General features: G+C 41.7%; 1 protein-coding gene across 1 annotated transcript in view; it reads left to right on the forward strand.

Annotated features, from left to right (window-relative positions):
• The first annotated feature begins 2,442 nt into the window (after positions 1–2,442).
• Positions 2,443–22,924, forward strand: part of dnajb14 (DnaJ heat shock protein family (Hsp40) member B14) — a 40,905-nt gene continuing 20,423 nt past the window's right edge. The window contains exons 1-2 of the mRNA XM_073042390.1: positions 2,443–2,884; positions 16,883–17,066. Coding sequence (XP_072898491.1) covers positions 2,752–2,884; positions 16,883–17,066 — 317 coding nt within the window. The 5' untranslated portion in view covers positions 2,443–2,751. The remainder of the gene's footprint in view (positions 2,885–16,882; positions 17,067–22,924) is intronic.

The raw sequence follows: 22,924 nt of genomic DNA on the forward strand, positions 1-22,924 counted from the left end.
TGCATTAAGAAAATGAAAATAGATATAGGTTTTATACAAGAAACAAATTTAACAGATAGAACATCAGAAATTAAAGAGAGATTGGGTTGGAAATGTTATAGCAGCTTCATTTAATTCAAAAGCGAGGGGAGTTGCAATTTTGGTCAACATAACTTTACCAATTAAAATACAAAATGTATTAATTGATTCTGCGGGAAGATACATTGTCAAATCTTTTCAGAACTACGGACTCTTATGAATATTTATGCACCAAATGAAAATGATGTAAAATTTATACAAGAGGCTTTTTTTGAATTTGGCTGACGCACACAATAAAATATTAATAGGTGGAGACTTTAACTTTTGTCTAGACCCAGTTTTAGATAGGTCAACAAGGGTTGTTACAAAACCAAAAGTAGGAAAATTAACTATCATTGATGAAAGATTTAAATTTGATATATGGAGAAGAATTAACCCAAGAGAGAGAATATTCATTTTCTTCAAATAGACATAAAACTTATTCAAGGATAGATTTTTTCCTATTATCAGTGAATATTCAAGACAGTGAAAAATATGGAATATAAAGCAAGAATATTGTCAGATCATTCCCCCTTGATGATAATGATGGATAAGGAGGAATCGGTTTACAGATGGAGATTTAATTCAATATTAAAACATCAAGATTTTTGTGATTTTATGAAAAAACATTTTTTTAGATACAAACTCACATTCAGTTGATGATAAATTTATATTATGGGAAGCGATGAAGGCATATTTGAGAGGCCAGATAATAAGTTATACTTCTAAAATTAAGAAGGAATATATGGTAGAAATAGATCAATTGGAAAATATTACAAAATTAGAAAAAGAATCTCAAAGATATACGACAGAAGAAAAACAGACAACTTGATAATAAGAAGCTACAATATAATACACTTCAGACATACCGAACAGAAAAAGCAATTATGAGAACTAAACAGAGATATTATGAACTAGGTGAAAGATCACACAAGATTCTTGCTTGGCAGTTAAAAACAGACCAGGCTTCCAAAACGATAAATGCAATTAGAACAAGTGCAAATAAAATTACTTATAAACCTTTAGAAATCAATTTATTGGAACATCTGACTCCAAATGCATTTTGTAGAAGGCATTACCCCAGAGGGTCAAATAATTCCAAGGTCTTGTGTGAAGAGCTGATCACAGTTTAGGTCACATTTATGCAGAAATAGAGAAAACTTCCAGCACCACCATACCTCTCAATTTTCTTTAAATTTCTCAACCCTCCCCTCTAGTACTAAACTCTCTGAGCCGGGGGGGGGGGGGGGGGAAGAGAGAAGACTATTGATGATACAATATACTGTCTGTATCATTTACAAGCCCTTCAGTTTACAAACCTGTAAAGGGTCATGGTTCAGTCTTATACTACCTGCTCAACAGGCAACAAACTGGTGAATCTATTATGCTCTTCATTTTTACTGCATTTGATGGTATGGCTATAGTTTTCTACATTCGCAACAAGATGACTCAACTTCATGCTCATTTCTCCGTCTATGAAAGCAAGCATACCATATGACTTAACTACCCTTTCAACCTGTATCACTTTAAGAAAGTATCCCAAGGCCATTGTACATCAATGCTCCTAAGATCAGTTCCATGTATTCTATACGTCCTATCAGAATTTGAACTCTCATATCGTAATACCCCACACACGGATTAAATTTCACCTAGTACTGTTCCATTCCCACCTGATCTACGTCTATGTCCTTAAACAACCGTCTTCAACATCACTTATTTTCTTGTCCAAAACTACCAATTGTCAAACTGAGGAGGGATGTAACATGCTGGAATTCTAGTAACCCAGACAGCTTGGAATGGTGATTCTGAATAGTTATTTTCCACTCTTCGGTGGAACACAGCGGACCACCAAAACATTTATAATCTACAATGAAGGAAGAGCTTTGGTCTCCAAATGTAACTCTCACCAGCTGCAGCAGTTCGGTGAACAGTAGCGATGAGTTCAACTGGTCGAGATTATGCCGATACGGAAAGATGTAGATGCTGTGGATTTGAGCGTGGAAATGAATAATGTTGGACGCCCTCAGGTGAAAACACAAGTACCGCAGATTCTGGAAATCTGAAGTAAAAACAAAATGCTGGAAACGCTCAGCTCGTTGGTAGCATGTGTGCGGACAGAAACAGTGTCATTTTGAAGACCCTTCATTACAACTGGGAATAGGGTTCAACAGAGTCTAAAACCCGTTTTAACTTCCACTTCATCGACGCTGCCTTACCCGTTGAGTTTTTAACAGCATTTTGTACGGTTACTTTATCGGCTAGAGTACAAAAGGCGCTGTTTCACGATTGAGCTTGAGAAAGAAACATTTCCCAATCACCATTGCAACAGGACCAGTCTTTCCGGCAAGGAGAAAAGTATATTGCTCACATCAATAACACACAAGCCAGACACCAATAAGGCGGGGACTGGAAAATCTGGTACAGCCTGATCTCATTGGTGCAGCTTGCGGGCCAGAGGGCAACTACTCGACGATTCGGAACCTATATTTCGCCTCTAACAAAAGCAAATGTTTTTAAAAACAATTTTGCAATAAGTCAGAGAAGCAAGTATATTTCAGCAGCGGGTACACCTTTTGTTAGGGGTGACCTGCTGAGCCGGATTGCTATCTAATGGTGCGTTGCTGGCTTGTGTGCGTGTGTGGAATCTGCTTATTTCCTGGTTGAGTCGCCGGGCGAGGCGGAGGGGTTTAAAAGATGGAAGGAAACAGAGACGAAGCGGAGAAGTGCTTGAGGATAGCCCGTAAGGCGCTGCAGGATGGTGACCAAGACAAAGCGCTGAAATTCCTAAACAAGGCGGAGAAGCTGTACCCATCTGCCGAGGCGAAAGGTGAGTTTGCAGAATCTACAAAGATAAAACGGGGTTGTACTTCGAAGGAAAAGGCCGAGGCTCTTTGGTGTTGGAGTTCCACGGCAAGCCCCGGTTCCAGTTTCGCGGATCGGGGCCGAACGCAGCGGTAAATCATTCGGGCTCGGTAAATCAGTCCCGTGTGTCTGGGCTCGGCACGGCTGTCAGTGAAGCCCGGGAGCCGGTGAGGTGATCCTGCATTGTGCACCGTCATCTCTACCCAATTCTTGTTGTTTTAATTAGGACATCGACGATCGCAGCTGAAAACAGGCTTGTAGGCCGGTATGTTGTAAATTAACTGGTCGGGTTGAGTGCAGTTTAGATTATTAAAAAAAAGCCTGGCTGGATTTCGTCAGAAGAATCCACGTGATATCACGGCAAATGGAAGTTTTTTTTACCCTGATAAATGCGGATTCGAAAATCGAAGATACTCAGTGGTATGCAGAGGAGTGCAATAGACGTCCAGAGACAGGTTTAAATTTTGCTTCAACGTTTGTTTCTCTTTAAGAAACTAATATCAGAAACAATTTCGAACAAGCAATTAAATTGTTATAAAAAAAACCCTCTGCTTCACCAGTCCGATTCGGGGAAAGAAAACGGCCGTCCCTTACCTGGTCAGGTCTATTTTTGACTCCAGTCCCGCCAGCGTAATTGATTTCTTATTTTTTCCTGAAATGATTCAGCAAGTCATAATGTACGTGGCATTAGGAAAAGCTTAAAAATGCCTTCCTGAAAACGAATAAATACTTGCAGTGTTGAAAAGGTGATACCTGCAATGCAACAAGGTTTTGTTCATATCTTTGGATCGAATCTCCCGCAGTCCTGTTCAGCAAGAGTCATACCACATAGAACCTTTTAATCAATAAGGCGACTTTGGACAAACTGGGATTGGAGACTGAAGACAAAGTTTATGAGGCATAGATTGATTTTTGACTATCTGCCGTTTTTTTAAAAAGTAGAAATGTCAACACTAGTGGACATGCATTTGGGGGGGCAGATTTTTATTACAAAGTGGTGGATGGCTGAAAAGGTCTGCTGGGCTGGATGTAAAATTAAAATTAGTGGTGTTTTGAGGTTGTTGGGTAGATACAAATATAGAGGGATATGGATCATGTATAGGCAGAAGAGATTTAGAGTAATTTGGCATTATATTTGTCACACTGGGTGAAGGGCCTGTTCTTGTGTTGTACTGGCAGACTGTGGGCCTTCGTTGCCGTTGAGTTGTCGTCGACTCAGGGCAACTCTGTGGATAATGTAGTTGGGGTTTTCGTGATTATGCAGGCAGTGGGAAGATCAACCCTTTTGTGCTTCTTGATCTTGTCACTCAAGATTCAGTATCACGCAACCCTGCCGCTTTGCTTTGGGCCAGACTTTCATTAACACTTGCCTTTATTGTGATCTTCCTCCTGGCACAAATGTTAAGGTTTATGGTTATGTGTATGCTAAAGTGATGGGGTTACTGCTTATGATTGATGTGGGAGTGATGTTGGATTGCAGGGAATGAGTGCTGAGGTGTAAGTTAGTGTTTATGGGGGTATGTAGGAGGGGTGTAGGTGTTGGGTTTAGGGTAGGGTTGGGAGATGGAGATGCAGGCCTCCCCATGGGGAGAGACATGGGATGATGGGACCTGGTGTTGTCAGCTCATTTGTGGGGGTGTGACTAGGGTTATTTGGGATGTGTGGGCCCTTGAACATTAGGGTTAGGGTTTATGTGGGGCTGGGGGGGGGACAAAGGGTCAGGAGGTAAAGGTTAGGGTTGTGCAGCCGCTTTAATCTGGCTCATGCCTTTCATTAACTTGCTCCAACAACACGGCTTAATTAACCAGGTGTGCACTGGGACACATCATCATTCATGTAACCTGGGGTCTTCAAGTGTTTCATGTCTTTAATCACTAAACAGCCTCACCTAGGCAACCCAGTCAGGATTGATCAGGCCCGACTTGTTTTATTCCTATGGACCAAAATAATGAAAGCCATACAATTTCGAGGGTTAGGGTATTTTGGACTTCTTTATTTGGGCCATTTGAGGAGTAGAATGTTTTGAGCTTAGTTATTAGGGTTCATCTCAAAGTAACTTCCCTACTTTAAATTTACACTTGGATCGCATGATTTAAATTAACAGGGTGTACTGGAGGTTCAGTGTCACTCCATCCTGTCTTGTTTTCTGTGGTCCCAGCTTGGGTTACAGGTTCTTCTGGTACTTGCCTTCTTGGTATCTCACCTTTTTTTTATTGACCTCTTCGTGGCAAGTTACATAAGTAACCAGTTTGGCACCTGGCTTGAACTTTGAACTCGGGACCATCTGACCAGTGCTGATGCCACTACACCACTGACCAACTCAGACCTTTGTTACCGAGCCTGGAATTTGGTATTCTGGTGCATGTGTATAGCTCCCAGGTTCTATTGCACAGAATTTTGCTGCCATATCCTTTCATACAGTATGCTTTTCACCCATAACCTCTTACCCCGTACATGCCCAAACTTCAATGACTCCTGAATCAGTAGTGGTTACAAATCAGCTTATAGGAGAAAGGTTGAAAATCTGGCTGAGTGGTGCCATAACAACTACTCAATGTCAGCAAGACCAAGGAGCTGATTATTGACTTCAGGAGGAAGAAATCAGAATTCCAAGAGCTAGTCCTTATCGGAGGATCAGAGGTGGAGAGGGTCAGCAACTTGAAATTGCTCGGTGTTATTATTTCAGAGGACCTGTCCTGGGCCCAGCATATTAAGTACAATTACAAAGAAAGCACGACAGTGCCTCTTTTTCCATAAGAGTTTGTGAAGATTCAGCATGACATCTAAAACTTTGACAAACTTCTATAGATGTATGATGTAGAGTATATTGACTGGCTGCAACTCAGCCTTGTATGGAAACTCCAGTGCCCTTGAATGGAAAATCCTACAAAAAGTAATGGATACGGCCTAGTCCATCACAGATAAAGCTCACCCCACCATTAAGTACATCTACATGGAGCATTGTTGCAGGGAACTGCATCCATCATTAGGGACACCCAACACTCATGTCATGCTATCTTCTCAGGTACAGGAGCCTCAGGACTCTCACTACCAGGTTCAGGAACTTTTATTACCCCTCAACCATCAAGTTCTTGAATCAAAGGGGATAACTTCACTGAACTTCACTTGACCCATCATTGAAATTTTCCCACACCTATGGACTCACTTTCAAGGACTCCATCTCATGTTCTTGATACTTATTGCTTACTTATTTATTTTTATTAATTGTTTTTGTATTTGTAGAGTTTGTTACCTTTTGCACACTGGTTTCAACACCGAAGTTGCTGTGGTCTTTCATTGATTCTGTGCTGGTTATTATTCTATTATGGATTTACTGAGTATACCTGCAAGTAAATGGATCTCAGGGTTGTATATAGTGACATATATAGGTTCTTTGAAAAAGAATTTTACTTTGAACTTTGGCCAGCCATGCCTCTTTCGTAATCCCTCTGAGATTTTGACATCTTGTCTCAGTAGCCTCCTAGGTAACTTGCTAGATACCAAATGTAGCAGATTGTCAGCCCAGCAGGTAGAGCTGCTGCCTCATGGTTCCAATGACCCAAATTTGACTCTGACATCTAATGCTGTCTGTGTGGAGTTTTCATGTTCTGCCTGTAGCTACGTGAGTTTCCTCCTGCAACCCATGGTTTGCTGTGGATTGCCCCTAGGGTAGATATTTGGTAGAACTGGCATGTATATGTATGAGTTGGCCAAAGGGCTTGTTAAGCACTGCATGATTCCAGTCTGGGAGAAGTTAATGAGAATGTGGGGACAATAGGTTACAAGGGGGAAAATGGGGGAATGGATTAGGTGAGCTCGTTTTGGAAACCCACATAGAGTTATTGGGTTGAGTGGCCTCTTCCTGTGCTTCCAGAGAAGATGGCCTTGACTTTAATCTGTCCCTGCCTTCAACCCTCAAGGATATAAGATCTGTGGTTTTCTCCTTGAACATTTCTTGCCGATCCTTAATTATTTTTTTTGTAAAATGAGACCTTCTGCACTGAGTGAGCTTTTGGTCACTTGACTTAGTAGCTTGAGTGAATCTCTGTCAAGTTCTATTTGATAATCCTCCAATGTAGTAAGCATTAGACAGATCATTATTACCCTTTGGACAAGTATATGAATAGAAAGGTTTTTTTTTGTTTTTTTTCTTTTATAAACCTTTTTTATTGAGTTTTCAAATAATTACAGGAATAAAAGAAAATATATGAAAAAAAATGTATATACCCTTCCCCCCTCCCCTTAACCCCTCCCCCCCCCAACCCCCCTATAGAAAAAAGAAAGAGTGCCTGGATATCGGAAGATCCCCACATGCTCCATGGAGTTCGTAATAACTTTAGTATATATATTTCTTTCCCCAAATAACCAATTATTTCATCTTCGGAACACCTATATATTTAATCCTGTCTTTTGTAAATAAGGGCGCCAAATTTTCAAAAATGTTTCATATTTATCTCTTAAATTATAAGTAATTTTTTCAAATGGAATACAGCTATAAATTTCCTTCTTCCAATGATCTATACTTAAATATGTATCCGATTTCCAAGTAACTGCAATAGCCTTTTTGGCTACTGCCAGTGCAATTTTTATAAATTCTTTCTGATATTTATTCAATTTGGGTTTCGGTTTTATCCCTTCAATATCGCCTAGTAAAAATAATATTGGATTATGTGGAAGTTGTGTTCCAATAATTTGTTCCAATAAAACTCTTAAATTTGTCCAAAAAGGTTGAATTTTAGAACAAGACCAAGTAGAATGTAAAAAAGTACCGATTTCTTGGTTACATCAGAAACACTGATCGGACAAATTTGGGTTTAATTTATTTATTTTTTGTGGTGTAATATATAATTGATGTAAAAAATTATATTGCACTAATCTTAACCAGACATTTATTGTATTTGTCATACTATCAAGACATAGTCTTGACCAATTTGTTTCTTCAATTTTAATATTCAAGTCACTTTCCCATTTTTGTCTTGACTTAATGGACTCCTTGTTTAATTGCCTGTTTTTGAATCAAGTTATACATACAAGAAATAAATTTTTTAATCTTTCCTTTTTGAATTAAAGTTTCTATTTCATTAGATTTCGGCAATAACATTGTTTGACCTAATTTTTCTCTTAAATAAGCCCTTAGTTGGAAGTAACAAAAAAGAGTGTTGTTTGATACTTTATATTTATTCTTTAATTGGTCAAATGACATTAATATACCTCCTTCAAAACAATCTCCTATATATCTAATCCCTTTTTGAAACCAATTATATAAAAGTTGATTATCCATTGTAAAAGGATTAAGTCTATTTTGAATTAAAGATCTCTTTGCTAATAAAGATTTCTTTGTCTCATCATCAACATTTATCTTATTCCATAAGTCAATCAAATGTTTTAATATAGGAGATTCTTTCTTTTCCTATATCAATTTAGATTCCCATTTATATATAAAATCTTCTGGTGTATTTTCTCCTATTTTATCTAGTTCTATTCTAATCCATGCCGGACTGTCTTTCTCAAAAAAAGATGCAATAAATCTAAGTTGATTTGCTTTATAATAATTCTTAAAATTTGGAAGTTGTAACCCTCCTAGATCAAATTTCCATGTCAATTTTTCCAACGATATTCTTGACATCTTACCTTTCCAAAGAAACTTCCTCACATATTTGTTTAACTCTTGAAAAAACTTATGGGGTAGTTGTATTGGTAGTGATTGAAATAAGTATTGTAGTCTAGGGAATATATTCATTTTTATGGTATTTACTCTACCTACTAATGTTATTGGTAATACCATCCATTTATCAAGATCTTCTTGAATTTTTTTCAATAATGGTAAGTAATTTAATTTATATAAGTTCTTTATATCATTATCAACTCTTATACCTAAATATTTTATACCATTTGCCGGCCATCTAAATTGAGTTATTAATCGACATTGACTATAATCTCCTTTAGTAAGAGGTAAAATTTCACTTTTATCCCAATTTATTTTGTAACCTGATATTTTCCCATATTCTTCTAATCTATAGGATAATTTACGCAATGAGTGCAATGGGTTTGTTAAATAAAGCAGAACATCATCAGCAAATAAGTTAATCTTGTATTCTTCCTGATTAACTCTGAAACCCTTAATATCTGGGTCCATTCTAATTAATTCAGCTAATGGTTCTATCGCCAACACGAATAAAGCAGGTGATAATGGACAACTTTGCCTAGTTGACCTTGTTAACTGAAATGGTGTTGAAATTTGACCATTTGTCACTACTTTAGCTTTGGGATTAGTATTTAAGGTTTTAATCCATTTTATAAAAGATACTCCTAATCCATATTTTTCCAATACCTTAAATAAAAAATCCCATTCCAATCTATCAAATGCTTTTTCTGCATCTAAAGCAACTGCCACACTCATTTCCTCCCTCTTTTGCACCAAATGAATTATACTAAATAACCGAGTTACATTATCTGCCGATTGTCTATTTTTAATAAATCCTGTTTGATCCATATGTACTAATTTTGGTAAGTATTTAGATAATCTGTTAGATAAGATTTTTGCTATTATTTTATAATCAGTGTTTAATAAAGAAATAGGTCTATATGATGCTGGCTTTAAAAGATCTCTATCTTTTTTTGGCAATACTATTAAAATAGCTGTCGAAAAAGATTCTGGAAGTTTATGCGTTCTTTCCGCTTGAGGTATTAACTCCATAAAAGGAGGAATTAATAAGTCTTTAAACTTTTTATAAAATTCAGGCGGAAAACCATCTTCTCCTGGAGATTTATTACTTTGAAGTGATCCTAGAGCTTCTTCGACCTCTTTCAATGTAAAAGACATATCTAATCCCTTCTGTTCTTCCATATTTAATTTTGGAAGAGTTATTTGTGATAAAAACCTTTCTATCTTGACATTATCATTTTGTGATTCTGATTTATACAACTCAGAATAAAAATTCTTAAAAGTTTCATTAATTTCTAAAGGTTTATAAGTAATTTTATTTACTCTTGTTCAAATTGCATTTATTGTTTTAGAAGTCTGGTCTGTTTTTAACTGCCATGCAAGGACCTTATGTGATCTTTCACCTAGTTCATAATATCTCTGTTTAGTTCTCATAATTGCTTTTTCTGTTTGATATGTCTGGAGTGTATTATATTGTAACTTCTTATTAATAAGTTGTCTTCATTTTTCTTCTGTCATATTTCTTTGAGTTTCTTTTTCTAATTTTGTAATCTCTTTTTCCAATTGATCTATTTCTATCATATATGAATAGAAAGGTTTAAAGGGACTTGGTGTAAATGAGACTAGCTTAGACACTGTAGTCAGCACGGGCCAGTTGGGCCATTGGACTTGTGTTTGAATTGAATTTAGTTGACTTTATTTTTTACATCCTTCACATACATGAGGGATAAAAATCTTTACATTTCATCTGTAAATGTGCAATTATAGTAATTTATAATAAATAGAACAGTCCATTTAACATAGAAATGCACTCAAATCAGCATGAGGTAATCTGGTGGAGGAAGCTGTCCTGGAGCCTGTTGGTCCTGGCTTTTATGCTGCAGTGCCGTTTCCCGGATGGTAGCAGCTGCAGTAGATTGTGGTTGGGGTGACTCATGTCCCCAATGATCCTTTGGGCCCTTTTCTCACACCTGTCTTTGTAAATGTCTTGAGTCACGGGAAGTTCACAATTACAGATGCGCTGGGCTGTCTGCACCACTCTCTGCAGAATCCTGCGATTAAGGGAGGTACAGTTCCCATACCAGGCAGTGATGCAGCCAGTCAGGATGCTCTCAATTGTGCCCTGTAGAAAGTTCTTATGATTTTGGCGCCCGTACCAAACTTCCTCAATTGTCTGAGGTGGAAGAGGGTGCTGTTGTGCCTTTTTCACCACACAGCTGGTATGTACAGACCACGTGAGGTCCTCGGTGACGTGGATGCCGAGGAACTTGAAGCTGTTTACCCTCTGAACCCCAGATCCATTGATGTCAATAGGGGTTAGCCCGTCTCCATTCCTCCTGTAGTCCACAACCAGCTCCTTTGTTGTTGCGACATTGAGGGAGAGGTTGTTTTCTTGACACCACTGTGTCAGGGTGATGACTTCTTCCCTGTAGGCCACCTCGTTATTGTTTGAGATTAGGTCAATCATCGGCAAATTTAATTAGCAGATCAGAGCTGTGGGTGGCAACACAGTAATGGGTATACAGAGAGTAAAGGAGGGGACTTAGTACACAGCCCTGAGGGGCTCCTGTGTTGAGAGTCAGAGGGTTGGAGGTGAGGGAGCCCCCTCTTACCACCTGCTGGCGATCTGACAGGAAGTCCAGAATCCAGCTGCACAAGGCAGGGTCAAGGCCAAGGTCTCTGAGCTTCTTGTTGAGCCTGGATGAAATTATCGAGTTGAATGCTGAACCCTAGTCCAAGAACAGCATTCTCATATCAGCATCCTTCTCCAGATGTGCAAGGACGGCATGTAGAGCTGTGGCTATTGCGTCATCTGTCAATCGCTTGTGTCGGTAGGCGAATTGTGCGGGGTCCGGTTTGGGTGGGAGCAAGCTGCAGATGTAATCCTTGATCAGCCTCTCAAAGCATTTGCTTATTATTCAGGTGAATGTGACAGTTCAGACATGTTACCTTGGTCTTTTTTGGTTCGGGGACAGTGGTGGATATTTTGAAGCAGGAAGGCATTCTACAAAGTGCTACATTGTCCTGTGACTCTTAGTACAATTTAATGTTTTACAAGGAAGTTCCTGCATCAATCTGTAAGGGTGCTGAGCGTTAAAAGCAATACCATAATTTGGATTTATTGCTTAAACATTTTTTTAATTTAAAGCTCTAAACTACAAGTACCAAGGATTTATGAATGGAGTTTTGAAAGTAGAGGCATGAACTTGATCATTTGGGTCCAGTGGCCTTTATTAGCTTGATCTCCCAGTGATGTTTTGCGTGCCTGATGCAGTTTAATTTAAACAGGACCTGCAACAACAAAACATTTAGATAAGAGGAATTTAGAGGGGAAAAAGGGCCAAATGCAGGCAAATATAACTATCTTGATGGTCATCATGGACAAGTTAGACCGAAGGCTTTTTTTAAATGGTGCATTACCATGACTAAGCAGCAAATAGATTTATTTTAAACAAGGAGTTGATTAGGTATAGGTTAGACAGTTTTGAAATCTTTTGAAAACTTTTGCCACAATCTCAAAGGGCAGGCACGATGATCTGAAACCCTCAAAAATGGTTGGACATTAACTGAACTGTCTGGAGTTTGCACAAACTTTGTGTGATTGGATTGGACCCTCTGGTTTCCTCCCATGTCACAAAGATGCATGGGGTGGTTGATTAGTTATTGTATGTTACCCCTAGTGGGAGGGATGGAAACTGAGCACCTGGGGAAGAAAAAGTTGCTGTTAAATAAGTGGGTCAGTAAGATTACTGCGAGAACAGCATTTATCTGATTGGACTAATGGCCTCTATATCATAAGGCAATATACACATTTGACTGAACAGTTTGACCAATGAGGCTGAATGGAAATTCTTGTAAGGCTGCACTAGACTTCATGCCTAGTAACACTGACGTATTTGTCCCGTTAATGTAATATATTGGGAGTGACAGAGGTGTGATAGGAATAAACTGCAGATTCTGGAAATGTAGATCAACACCCAAAGGAGTTGGAGGAACTTGGCTGGTCAGTCAGCATCTATGGAGGAAAATGGACAGTTGACATTTCAGGACCCTTCTGCTTGACATGCTGCCTAGGATGGTGTTCCTCCAGCTCCTTTGTGCGTTGCTTTGGATTATCAAAGGATTGCTTTGACTCTGTGTACTCAGTATGCTGCAGAGAAGCAGGACATTTGGTCCACCCACTCCAGTGAGATCCTGTTTGAGGATTTTTGCTATTCTGTGGCCAGACGGCATCAGCACATGCTTGGTGTGTTGGTTGTTAATGTAAATGACACATTTCACTGTATGTTTTGATGTAGATGTGATAAATAAATCTGACTCTTGATGCCCTGCTGCCTTCGAGTTCATGGTTGTCGTTGTTCTCTGGAAAAGAATCACGTTGCAGATATTGGACAAGGAAATTGAAAGCCCTCCTGCTGTAGATGGAGGTGTGGTAGGATGGGGTCTGAGTGTTTTTGTGTCCATGTATGTTTGCTAAGTCTGTGCAACATTGTCTGGTCTCCAATAATCTTGGACTTCCTTGCCTCTGCACCAGGACTTGCTCTGTGGTAGTTGGTGTGTAGCAGCTGCCCCTTGCTACAATGTGCCTCTGTCATCTCCCACTCCTTGAACTGGGGTAGGAGCAAGTTCTCTCCTCCCTGATGCAGTAGTTTGAACTTTGAATGAGTCCATAAGTTTGAGTTTGTTATAACCAGCTTCTGAGTGATAATGAACATAGAACATTATGTACCACAGCACTGACTTGCTCAGCACTCGGGAACCAGAATGAGAATGGAACTGGTGCTGAAATGATTCATTTTATCATTCCATGTCTGCGTACATCACTGACAGTGCTATGAACCTCTGCTCTCCTGCAGCTGAATCGTGAGCCTGATGAACTTGGATCACAGCCATAAAATGATCTCCACCACATGCCTTGCCTTATCGCAGAGGCGGCCTGTGAGGGCTGGTGTTTGGCAGGGTTGAAAGAGAGAGACGCTCACTTAATGCTGAGGTTTGGCACCTAGGCTTTACACTGTAACTGCAGGGTTATGGATGTAGCACATCATGGAAAGCAACCAATATAATCAAAGACCTCACCCAACCTGGACATTCTCTCTTCTTCCCTTGCTCATTGGGCAGAATATACAAAAGCCTGAAAGCACATACCACCAGGCTCAAGGACAGCTTCTATCCTCCTGAAGTAAGACAGTCCTCTAGTACGATAAGATGGGCCTTTGATCTCACAGTCTACCTTGCGATGACGATGCACCTTATTGCCTACCTGCACTACACTTTCTCACTAACTAACAATATTCTGCATTCTGTTGTTGGTTTTCCCTTGTACTGTATGGATGGCATCCAAATGTTTTTCACTGGACCTTGGTACATGTGATAATGATAAACTAGTTTACTCCTCTAGAGTGCTGCCAGTGCCAAGCTGGGGAAGTGCCTGTCCATGTGCTGACAGATCTCCCAGATCTTATTCAGTCTTGTTGGATGTGATGGAATCTTACACCCCCACTGATTGGCTCTGCAGTGCTCCACAGTTGGAAGATTTCTTCCGTCGCCAGCAACCATCAATTTCATAAAAATTTCACATGGGGAGTACCCACTGTCTGACGAGGTTTCTTTACTGTTGGTCTGAACACCAGGAGGCTAGAACTCCATGCTGATATTTTCTTTCCACACAGGTACAATGTAAACATCACAGTATCACGGGCACATAGCATCATATGCACAAAACACAAATGTAAATTATCAAATTTTTTTTACAGGAAAGAACAGAACAAAAATGTCCATTTTAGGTCAAGGTGGTCATAGCATTGCTAATCTGTAGTGGTTAGACTTCTGACGTTTCATTCAAGAACTGAATGTTGAAAGGAATTAGCTGTTCTTGAACCTAGCGGTGTGGGCCGTCAAACTTCTCTACCTCCTGGCCAATGGTAGCTGTGAGAAGATGGCATAGACTGGATAGTGGTGGTCCTTGATGGATGGTTTTTTTTTTCTTGAGGCCATGCCCCCTGTTAATATTACTAGTGGTGGGCAGGGATGTATCCTTGATGTGTTGGGTTGAGTCCAGGACTCTCTGTAGCTTGTGTTCCTGCGCGTTGAATTGCGGCATTAATCCATGATGTAACCAGTCATGATACTTTTAACGGTGCTGTTTTCTCTGGACAACTTGATCTCAGACCCCAGCCAAGTTTTTCCACTGATAAAATCTGAGGAACTTGCTATCAAAACTTAACTCATTCTTGGTATTGGCTTATGATATGGAAGCTAAGTTCATCAGTCAGAGATCCTTCTGCATTTCCTTCTGTAATTTGATAAGACATTAAGCTGATATAGCCTGTCCTTGTATAGAAGAATGTTAAAATTCCCTTAATGTGATTTTGAAGAGCAAGAGAGTTCTCCCCAGTACCTCGAAGTGGGTACTTTTTCTGAAGATAGTATTACTGTAATGAGATTGCCTGCTGACTTTCATGTGGATCTTACTGTTCACAAAATTGATCCTTGGGACAGGGATGTGAGGTAAGGGTCAAATAATATAGAGTAGGGGTTACTGGCTGCGATTTTTTTTGGGGGTAAGTCAGTTTGTGGGTAGTGCAGGTGTATGGCTGTGTTAGTGGCTTGTACTTGAAGACCTCCCATTTTGGACAGTTGGATTATGACTGTTGTGCTCTCAGAGTGGCCATTGATGATGCACACACTCTCCAGTATGCTGCCCTCCAAATAAGCCCAAGTTGCTCCTAATGGAGGATTGAATAAAGGGGATGACGCATGGTGTCTACTAAATAATGTGGAATAACCTGGAGATGGCTTGAAGGAGGGAGAGAGTATGGCTCCATTAAAACAATTCAGAGCCATTCTATTGCCATCTGACTAAACAGTGAAGGGTAGTGCGCTGTAAATTATTCCAGAGTTGGCAGCTTTGCCACTGCTGATTGAGCACCGCTGTGTCTTTGGGGACGCTGATGTTGTGGTGGGAACTCCTGGGGATTCAGGAAGCTGCAGCTGCACACTGGGGTTGGAGAGGTATCTGTTCCTCTGGCACTTTTTCCCTTCAGCTTTAGAACGTGACAAAACAGAATCAGGACTAGGCCATTTGTGCCCGATCCTCTAATCCATCTTTTGCAAATACTGGAGGAAGACAGCACGTCAGGCAGCGAAGTCGACGCCTCGAGTTGTGAATCTTCATCTGGACTAGGATGGGAGATAGTGGGTGTAAAATGGGTGGGGCTAGAGCAAGAGCTGGCTGGTGATTGATGAATCCAAGTGATGGGGGCGATAGGATGGAGGGAGGGAGGAAGAGAATGGGGATGTTGTACAAAGCTGGGAGGTGATAGGTGGAAGAGGCTGAGCTGAAGAAGATGGAATTTAATAGGAGAGGACAGTGAGCCATGGAATAAAGAGAGAGAGGGAACTTAGTAGGAATATGTGGGAATGGGCAGAACGAGAGGGCGGAGCGGTGGAAAGGGGAGATGGGGGCTGGGGTGAAAGTGGGTGAGGGGAGTGATTACCAGAAGTTGGAAAAATCAACATTCATTCTGTTAGCTTGCAGACTAGCAAGGTAGTGTGTATGAGGCAGTGGAGGACGTCATGGCCTAACCTGTTGTTGGGGGAATTAAAATGCTGGCTACTAAGAGATACTGGATAATCTTTTCCCTCCATCCTAACCCTATTGTTTCTCATTATCTAAAAAATCTATTGATCTCTGATCTGAAAATACTTGAGCCTCCGCAGCCTTGATAGGTGGTAGCAAATTCTAACAATTGAACTCTCTGTTTGGCTGAAGAAATTTCTCCTCATCTCAGTCTGAAAGGTTGAGCCTTTGGACTGAAGTGTCACCTCCAACTCTGGATGCTCGGTACTGTATCACTCTGTCAATCCTGTAGGTTCTGTAATGAAGATTTACACCAGTTAGATCATCGCTTATATTCAGAAAGGTTATGCTTTTCCCAGGGCGGAAGTGGTTATTATGCATGGACATAATTTTAAGGTGATTGGAAGAAAGTATAGGGGAGGGATGTGAGAGGTAGGTTTTGTTACCTTGAGTGTGTTCGGTGCCCAGAATGCACTGCAGGGATTGCTGGTGGAGGCAGAATCATTAGTGAAACTTAGAGACTTGGATGAAAGAAAAACGGAAGGAAGCATTAGATTGATCTTGGAGTAGGTTAAGAGGTCAACATTACACCGAGTCAAAGGACCCCACAGATTTGGGCCCAGGCTGCTTTATCTCTCGGTTTTCACCATCCCAGAATCAATCTGTACTCCCTCTGCCCTAACCATGTCCTTTATTTATCTCCTTGCTCCTTTTAGCACTAATAGATGCTATCACTAAGAATGGAAGTGCAGCTGGTGGTCCACGACAGCGCCCTGAATCGGGCAAACCTAACCAGGCAAAGTCTACGGGCCCAACTGAAAACGGGGCCATGCCAGAGAAGGAGAAGAAAACGGAGACAGCAAAGGCCTACACGAGTGACCAGTTGGAAGGAGTTCAGAGGTATGGATGGCAGGCGGTAAAGGAGTTGTCAGTGAAACCGTGATAGGCTGGACTTCCTTCCATCCTCACTACAGGAATGAAGGCCCGGTGCGGGGGAGTGGGATGGAAGGAGTGAGACACCCACTGATTGAAAAGCTCACAACAAAATAGGAGTAGGCCACTCAAGCCTGCCCCATCATTCAGTATGATCAGAGCTGATCTATACTGGCCTCAGTTCCTTTTCTGTGCCAGTTCACTACAGTCCTCAATTCCTTGATCTTCCAAATTTGTCTGTCTCCACCTTAAATATCTAATGATCTGACCTCCACTGCACTTGGCAGAGAATTCCAGATTTTCAAAACCATCAAAGAGAGAAATTTCTAAACGCCTCTATTTTAAATGATCAGCTACCTGTCTTGCCGTTTTGTCCCCTTGTTCATGACCCTACCACTCGTGAGAATGTAGAACAGTATAGCACAGGAACATGCCCTTTGACCCACCATGTTTATACCGAAGATGACATTGAAATAAGCTTATTGTCTGCTGCCTGCAAGTGAACCATATTGCTCCATTCCATGCATATTCATATGCCTTTATCATCATAACTGAAAATAAACATCTCAACTCTGTCCCGTCAAGCCCCTTTGGGATCTAGTATATTTGAGTAAGGTTGCACCTCATACTTCTGAACTCCAATGAACACATCTCATTAAAGTTGATAGCCAGGCAATCTCATATGCCGTGTCTTCCTAATTAAATGGAAAAAGTGATGATATGTCCTCTTTTGGAAGAGGACAGCGAGGCTGAGAAGAAGTGCGGCGGCGGCCATTTTCAAATTGCTTCTCAGATCGGAGTTCTGAGAGGCGGGACTGCGCAGGCGCGTGAAGGAGGCCTGGGAAGGAGGGAAGATATAAAAAGGAGAGGAGGAGTGAGGCAGTTCTCTTTTGGAAGAGGACAGCGAGGCTGAGAAGAAGTGCGGCGGCGGCCATTTTCAAATTGCTTCTCAGATCGGAGTTCTGAGAGGCGGGACTGCGCAGGTGCGTGAAGGAGGCCTGGGAAGGAGGGAAGATATAAAAAGAACGCAGCCTTAAGCAGCGGGCAGCTTCGTTTGCGGGCAGCGGAGTGAGTCGGGAGCAGAGTGTAGGGCTTGGGCTCAGAGGGCTTAGGCGGAAGAGGGCACAGTAGGCTTATCTTTTAGTTCTTGTTATTTTCAGTTATTCGGGAAGTATGAGTGTGAGGGCAGCTTGTTGTTCTCGGTGTCGGATGTGGGAGATTCTGGAGTCTCCGAGCCTCCCGGACGTCCACATCTGCGCCAGGTGCGCCGAACTGCAGCTCCTGAGGGACCGAATTAGGGAACTGGAGCTGCAGCTCGATGACCTTCGCCTGGTCAGGGAGAGTGAGGAGGTGATAGAGAGGAGTTACAGGCAGGTGGTCACTCCGGGGCCACGGGAGGCAGATAGGTGGGTCACGGTCAGGAAGGGGAAGGGGCAGGTACTAGAGAGTACCCCAGTGGCTGTACCCCTTGACAATAAGTACTCATGTTTGAGTACTGTTGGGGGGGACAGCCTACCTGGAGGAAGTGACAGTGGCCGGGCCTCCGGCACAGAGGACGGCCCTGTAGCTCAGAAGGGTAGGGATAGAAGAAAGAGGACCATAGTAATAGGGGACTCGATAGTCAGGGGTTCAGACAGGCGGTTCTGTGGAGGTGATCGGGAGTCCCGGATGGTAGTTTGCCTCCCTGGTGCCAGGGTCCGGGACGTTTCTGATCGCGTCCAAGATATCCTGAAGTGGGAGGGTGAGGAGCTAGAGGTCGTGGTACATGTAGGTACCAATGACATAGGTAGGAAAGGGGAAGAGGTCCTGAAACGAGAGTATAAGGAGTTAGGAAGGCAGTTAAGAAGAAGGACCGCAAAGGTAGTAATCTCGGGATTACTGCCTGTGCCACGCGACAGTGAGAGTAGGAATGGAATTAGGTGGAGGATGAATGCGTGGTTGAGGGATTGGAGCAGGGGGCAGGGATTCAAGTTTCTGGATCATTGGGACCTCTTCTGGGGCAGGCGTGACCTGTTCAAGAAGGACGGGTTACACTTGAATCCTGGGGGGACCAATATCCTAGCGGGGAGGTTTGCTAGGGCTACGGGGCAGACTTTAAACTAGTAAGATGGGGGGGCGGAAATCAATTTGAGGAAACTATGGGAGAGGAGGTTAGTTCACCAGTAGAGCAAGTAAGTAGACCGTGTGTGAGGGAGGACAGGCAGGTGATGGAGGAGGGATGCGCTCAGCCCGAAGTTGTAGGGGAGAAGAAAGAAAAGGATAATAAATTTGAATGCATTGCTAGGGATGAAAAGAGAGGAGGAGGTGGAGAGTATCTTAAATGTATCTATTTTAATGCTAGGAGCATTGTAAGAAAGGTGGATGAGCTTAAAGTGTGGATTGATACCTGGAATTATGATGTTGTAGCTATTAGTGAAACATGGTTGCAGGAAGGGTGTGATGGGCAACTAAATATTCCTGGATTTAGTTGCTTCAGGTGTGATAGAGTAGGAGGGGCCAGAGGAGGAGGTGTTGCATTGCTTGTCCGAGAAAATCTTATGGCGGTGCTTTGGAAGGATAGATTACAGAGCTCCTCTAGGGAGGCTATTTGGGTGGAATTGAGGAATGGGAAAGGTGTAGTAACACTGATAGGAGTGTATTATAGGCCACCTAATGGGGAGCGTGAGTTGGAAGAGCAAATGTGTAAGGAGATAGCAGATATTTGTAGTAAACACAAGGTGGTGATTGTGGGAGATTTTAATTTTCCACACATAGATTGGGAAGCTCATTCTGTAAAAGGGCTGGATGGTTTAGAGTTTGTGAAATGTGTGCAGGATAGCTTTTTGCAACAATACATAGAAGTACCGACTAGAGATGGGGCAGTGTTGGATCTCCTGTTAGGGAATGCGATAGGTCAGCTGACAGATGTATGTGTTGGGGAGCACTTCGGGTCCAGTGATCACAATAGCATTAGCTTCAATATAATTATGGAGAAGGACAGGACTGGACCTAGAGTTGAGATTTTTGATTGGAGAAAGGCTAACTTTGAGGAGATGCGCAGGGATTTAGAGAGAGTGGAATGGGTCAAGTTGTTTTATGGGAAGGATGTAATAGAGAAATGGAGGTCATTTAAGGGTGAAATTATGAGGGTACAGAATCTTTATGTTCCTGTTCGGTTGAAAGGAAAGGTTAAAGGTTTGAAAGCGCCATGGTTTTCAAGGGATATTAGAAACTTGGTTCGAAAAAAGAGGGATGTCTACAATAGATATAGGCAGCATGGAGTAAAGGAATTGCTCGAGGAATATAAAGAATGTAAAAGGAAACTTAAGAAAGAGATTAGAAAAGCTAAAAGAAGTTACGAGTTTGGTTTGGCAAATAAGGTGGAAGTAAATCCGAAAGGCTTCTACAGTTATATTAAAAGCAAGAGGATAGTGAGGGATAAAATTGGTCCCTTAGAGAATCAGGGTGGTCAGCTATGTGTGGAGCCGAGGGAGATGGGAGAGATTTTGAACGATTTCTTCTCTTCGGTATTCACTAAGGAGAAGGATATTGAATGGTGTAAGGTGTGGGAAACAAGTAAGGAAGTTATGGAACCTATGACAATTAAAGAGGTGGAAGTACTGGCGCTTTTAAGAAATTTAAAAGTGGATAAATCTCCGGGTCCTGACCGGATATTCCCCAGGACCTTGAGGGAAGTTTGTGTAGAGATAGCAGGAGCTCTGACGGAGATCTTTCAGATGTCATTAGAAACAGGGATTGTGCCGGAGGATTGGCGTATTGCTCATGTGGTTCCATTGTTTAAAAAGGGTTCTAGAAGTAAGCCTGGCAATTATAGACCTGTCAGTTTGACATCAGTGGTGGGTAAATTAATGGAAAGTATTCTTAGAGATAGTATTTATAATTATCTGGATAGACAGGATCTGATTAGGAGTAGCCAGCATGGATTTGTGCGTGGAAGGTCATGTTTGACAAACCTTATTGAATTTTTTGAAGTAGTTACGAGGAATGTTGACGAGGGTAAGGCAGTGGATGTAGTCTATATGGACTTCAGCAAGGCCTTTGACAAAGTTCCACATGGAAGGTTAGTTAAGAAGGTTCAGTCGTTAGGTATTAATGCTGGAGTAATAAAATGGATTCAACAGTGGCTAGATGGGAGATGCCAGAGAGTAGTGGTGGATAATTGTTTATCGGGATGGAGGCCGGTGACTAGCGGGGTGCCTCAGGGATCTGTTTTGGGCCCAATGTTGTTTGTAATATACATAAATGATCTGGATGATGGGGTGGTAAATTGGATTAGTAAGTATGCTGATGATACTAAGGTAGGAGGTGTTGTGGATAATGAGGTGGGTTTTCAAAGCTTGCAGGGAGATTTATGCCGGTTAGAAGAATGGGCTGAACGTTGGCAGATGGAGTTTAATGCTGAGAAGTGTGAGGTTCTACATTTTGGCAGGAATAATCCAAATAGAACATACAGGGTAAATGGTAGGGCATTGAGGAATGCAGTGGAACAGAGAGATCTAGGAATAACAGTGCATAGTTCCCTGAAGGTGGAGTCTCATGTAGATAGGGTGGTGAAGAAGGCTTTTGGAACGCTGGCCTTTATAAATCAGAGCATTGAGTACAGAAGTTGGGATGTAATGTTAAAATTGTACAAGGCATTGGTAAGGCCAAATTTGGAATATTGTGTACAGTTCTGGTCACCGAATTATAGGAAAGATATCAATAAATTAGAGAGAGTGCAGAGACGATTTACTAGGATGTTACCTGGGTTTCAGCACTTAAGTTACAGAGAAAGGTTGAACAAGTTAGGTCTCTATTCATTGGAGCGTAGAAGGTTGAGGGGGGATTTGATCGAGGTATTTAAAATGTTGAGAGGGATAGATAGAGTTGACGTGAATAGGCTGTTTCCATTGAGAGTAGGGGAGATTCAAACGAGAGGACATGATTTGAGAGTTAGGGGGCAAAAGTTTAAGGGAAACACGAGGGGGTATTTCTTTACTCAGAGAGTGATAGCTGTGTGGAATGAGCTTCCTGTAGAAGTAGTAGAGGCCAGTTCAGTTGTGTCATTTAAGGTAAAATTGGATAGGTATATGGATAGGAAAGGAGTGGAGGGTTATGGGCTGAGTGCGGGTAGGTGGGACTAGGTGAGATTAAGAGTTTGGCACGGACTAGGAGGGCCGGAATGGCCTGTTTCCGTGCTGTGATTGTTATATGGTTATATAATGACCTCTTCTGTTCCCTGTACGAAGGGATCTCGGTGTTGTGTGCATGAATCACAAATGATAGCAGGCAGGTGCATTGAATGCTTAGGAAGGTAAATGGCTCCTTGGCCGTTACAGGGGATTGGAGTTTAGAAATGAGGAAATAGTGTTTCAATTGTATAGACGTGCTGAGGCCACAGCTGGGATATTGTACAAAGTTTGAGGCCTGGGGGAGAGCAGCCATGTTCACATTAAATGCTGGGGCAGGGTTTCAGGAGCCAAGTGGCCTTCTCCTGTTTTGTCTACTTGTATTTCCACTCTGCAGCCCTCTTTCTGCCAATGGGTGATGATGTTAGTAGGTGTTTTAGTAATGACAGTCAGTTTAAAAAAAAAAAAAATCCATTTAGGCTTGAATTCCTCAGTCGGCATTAGATTTTGTACTTTGCAGACTTCTGGGGACCCCGCTGGAAGAACAGGGGGTTTCAGCGTTGTCATGACCAGGAGATGGTGGTGGAGTACTTCACCAGATCTCCAGCCTTGGTTTTTCTGTCTCAACCCTGAAATGGAACTCAAACCTACATATCTTTCTCTTTCAAAATGTGGTGGTGCAGAAACAATGTGAAGAATTCGATTTCACATTCCAAA

This window comes from Hemitrygon akajei, chromosome 4 (assembly GCF_048418815.1).
Source record: "Hemitrygon akajei chromosome 4, sHemAka1.3, whole genome shotgun sequence".
Classification (NCBI taxonomy): domain Eukaryota; kingdom Metazoa; phylum Chordata; class Chondrichthyes; order Myliobatiformes; family Dasyatidae; genus Hemitrygon; species Hemitrygon akajei.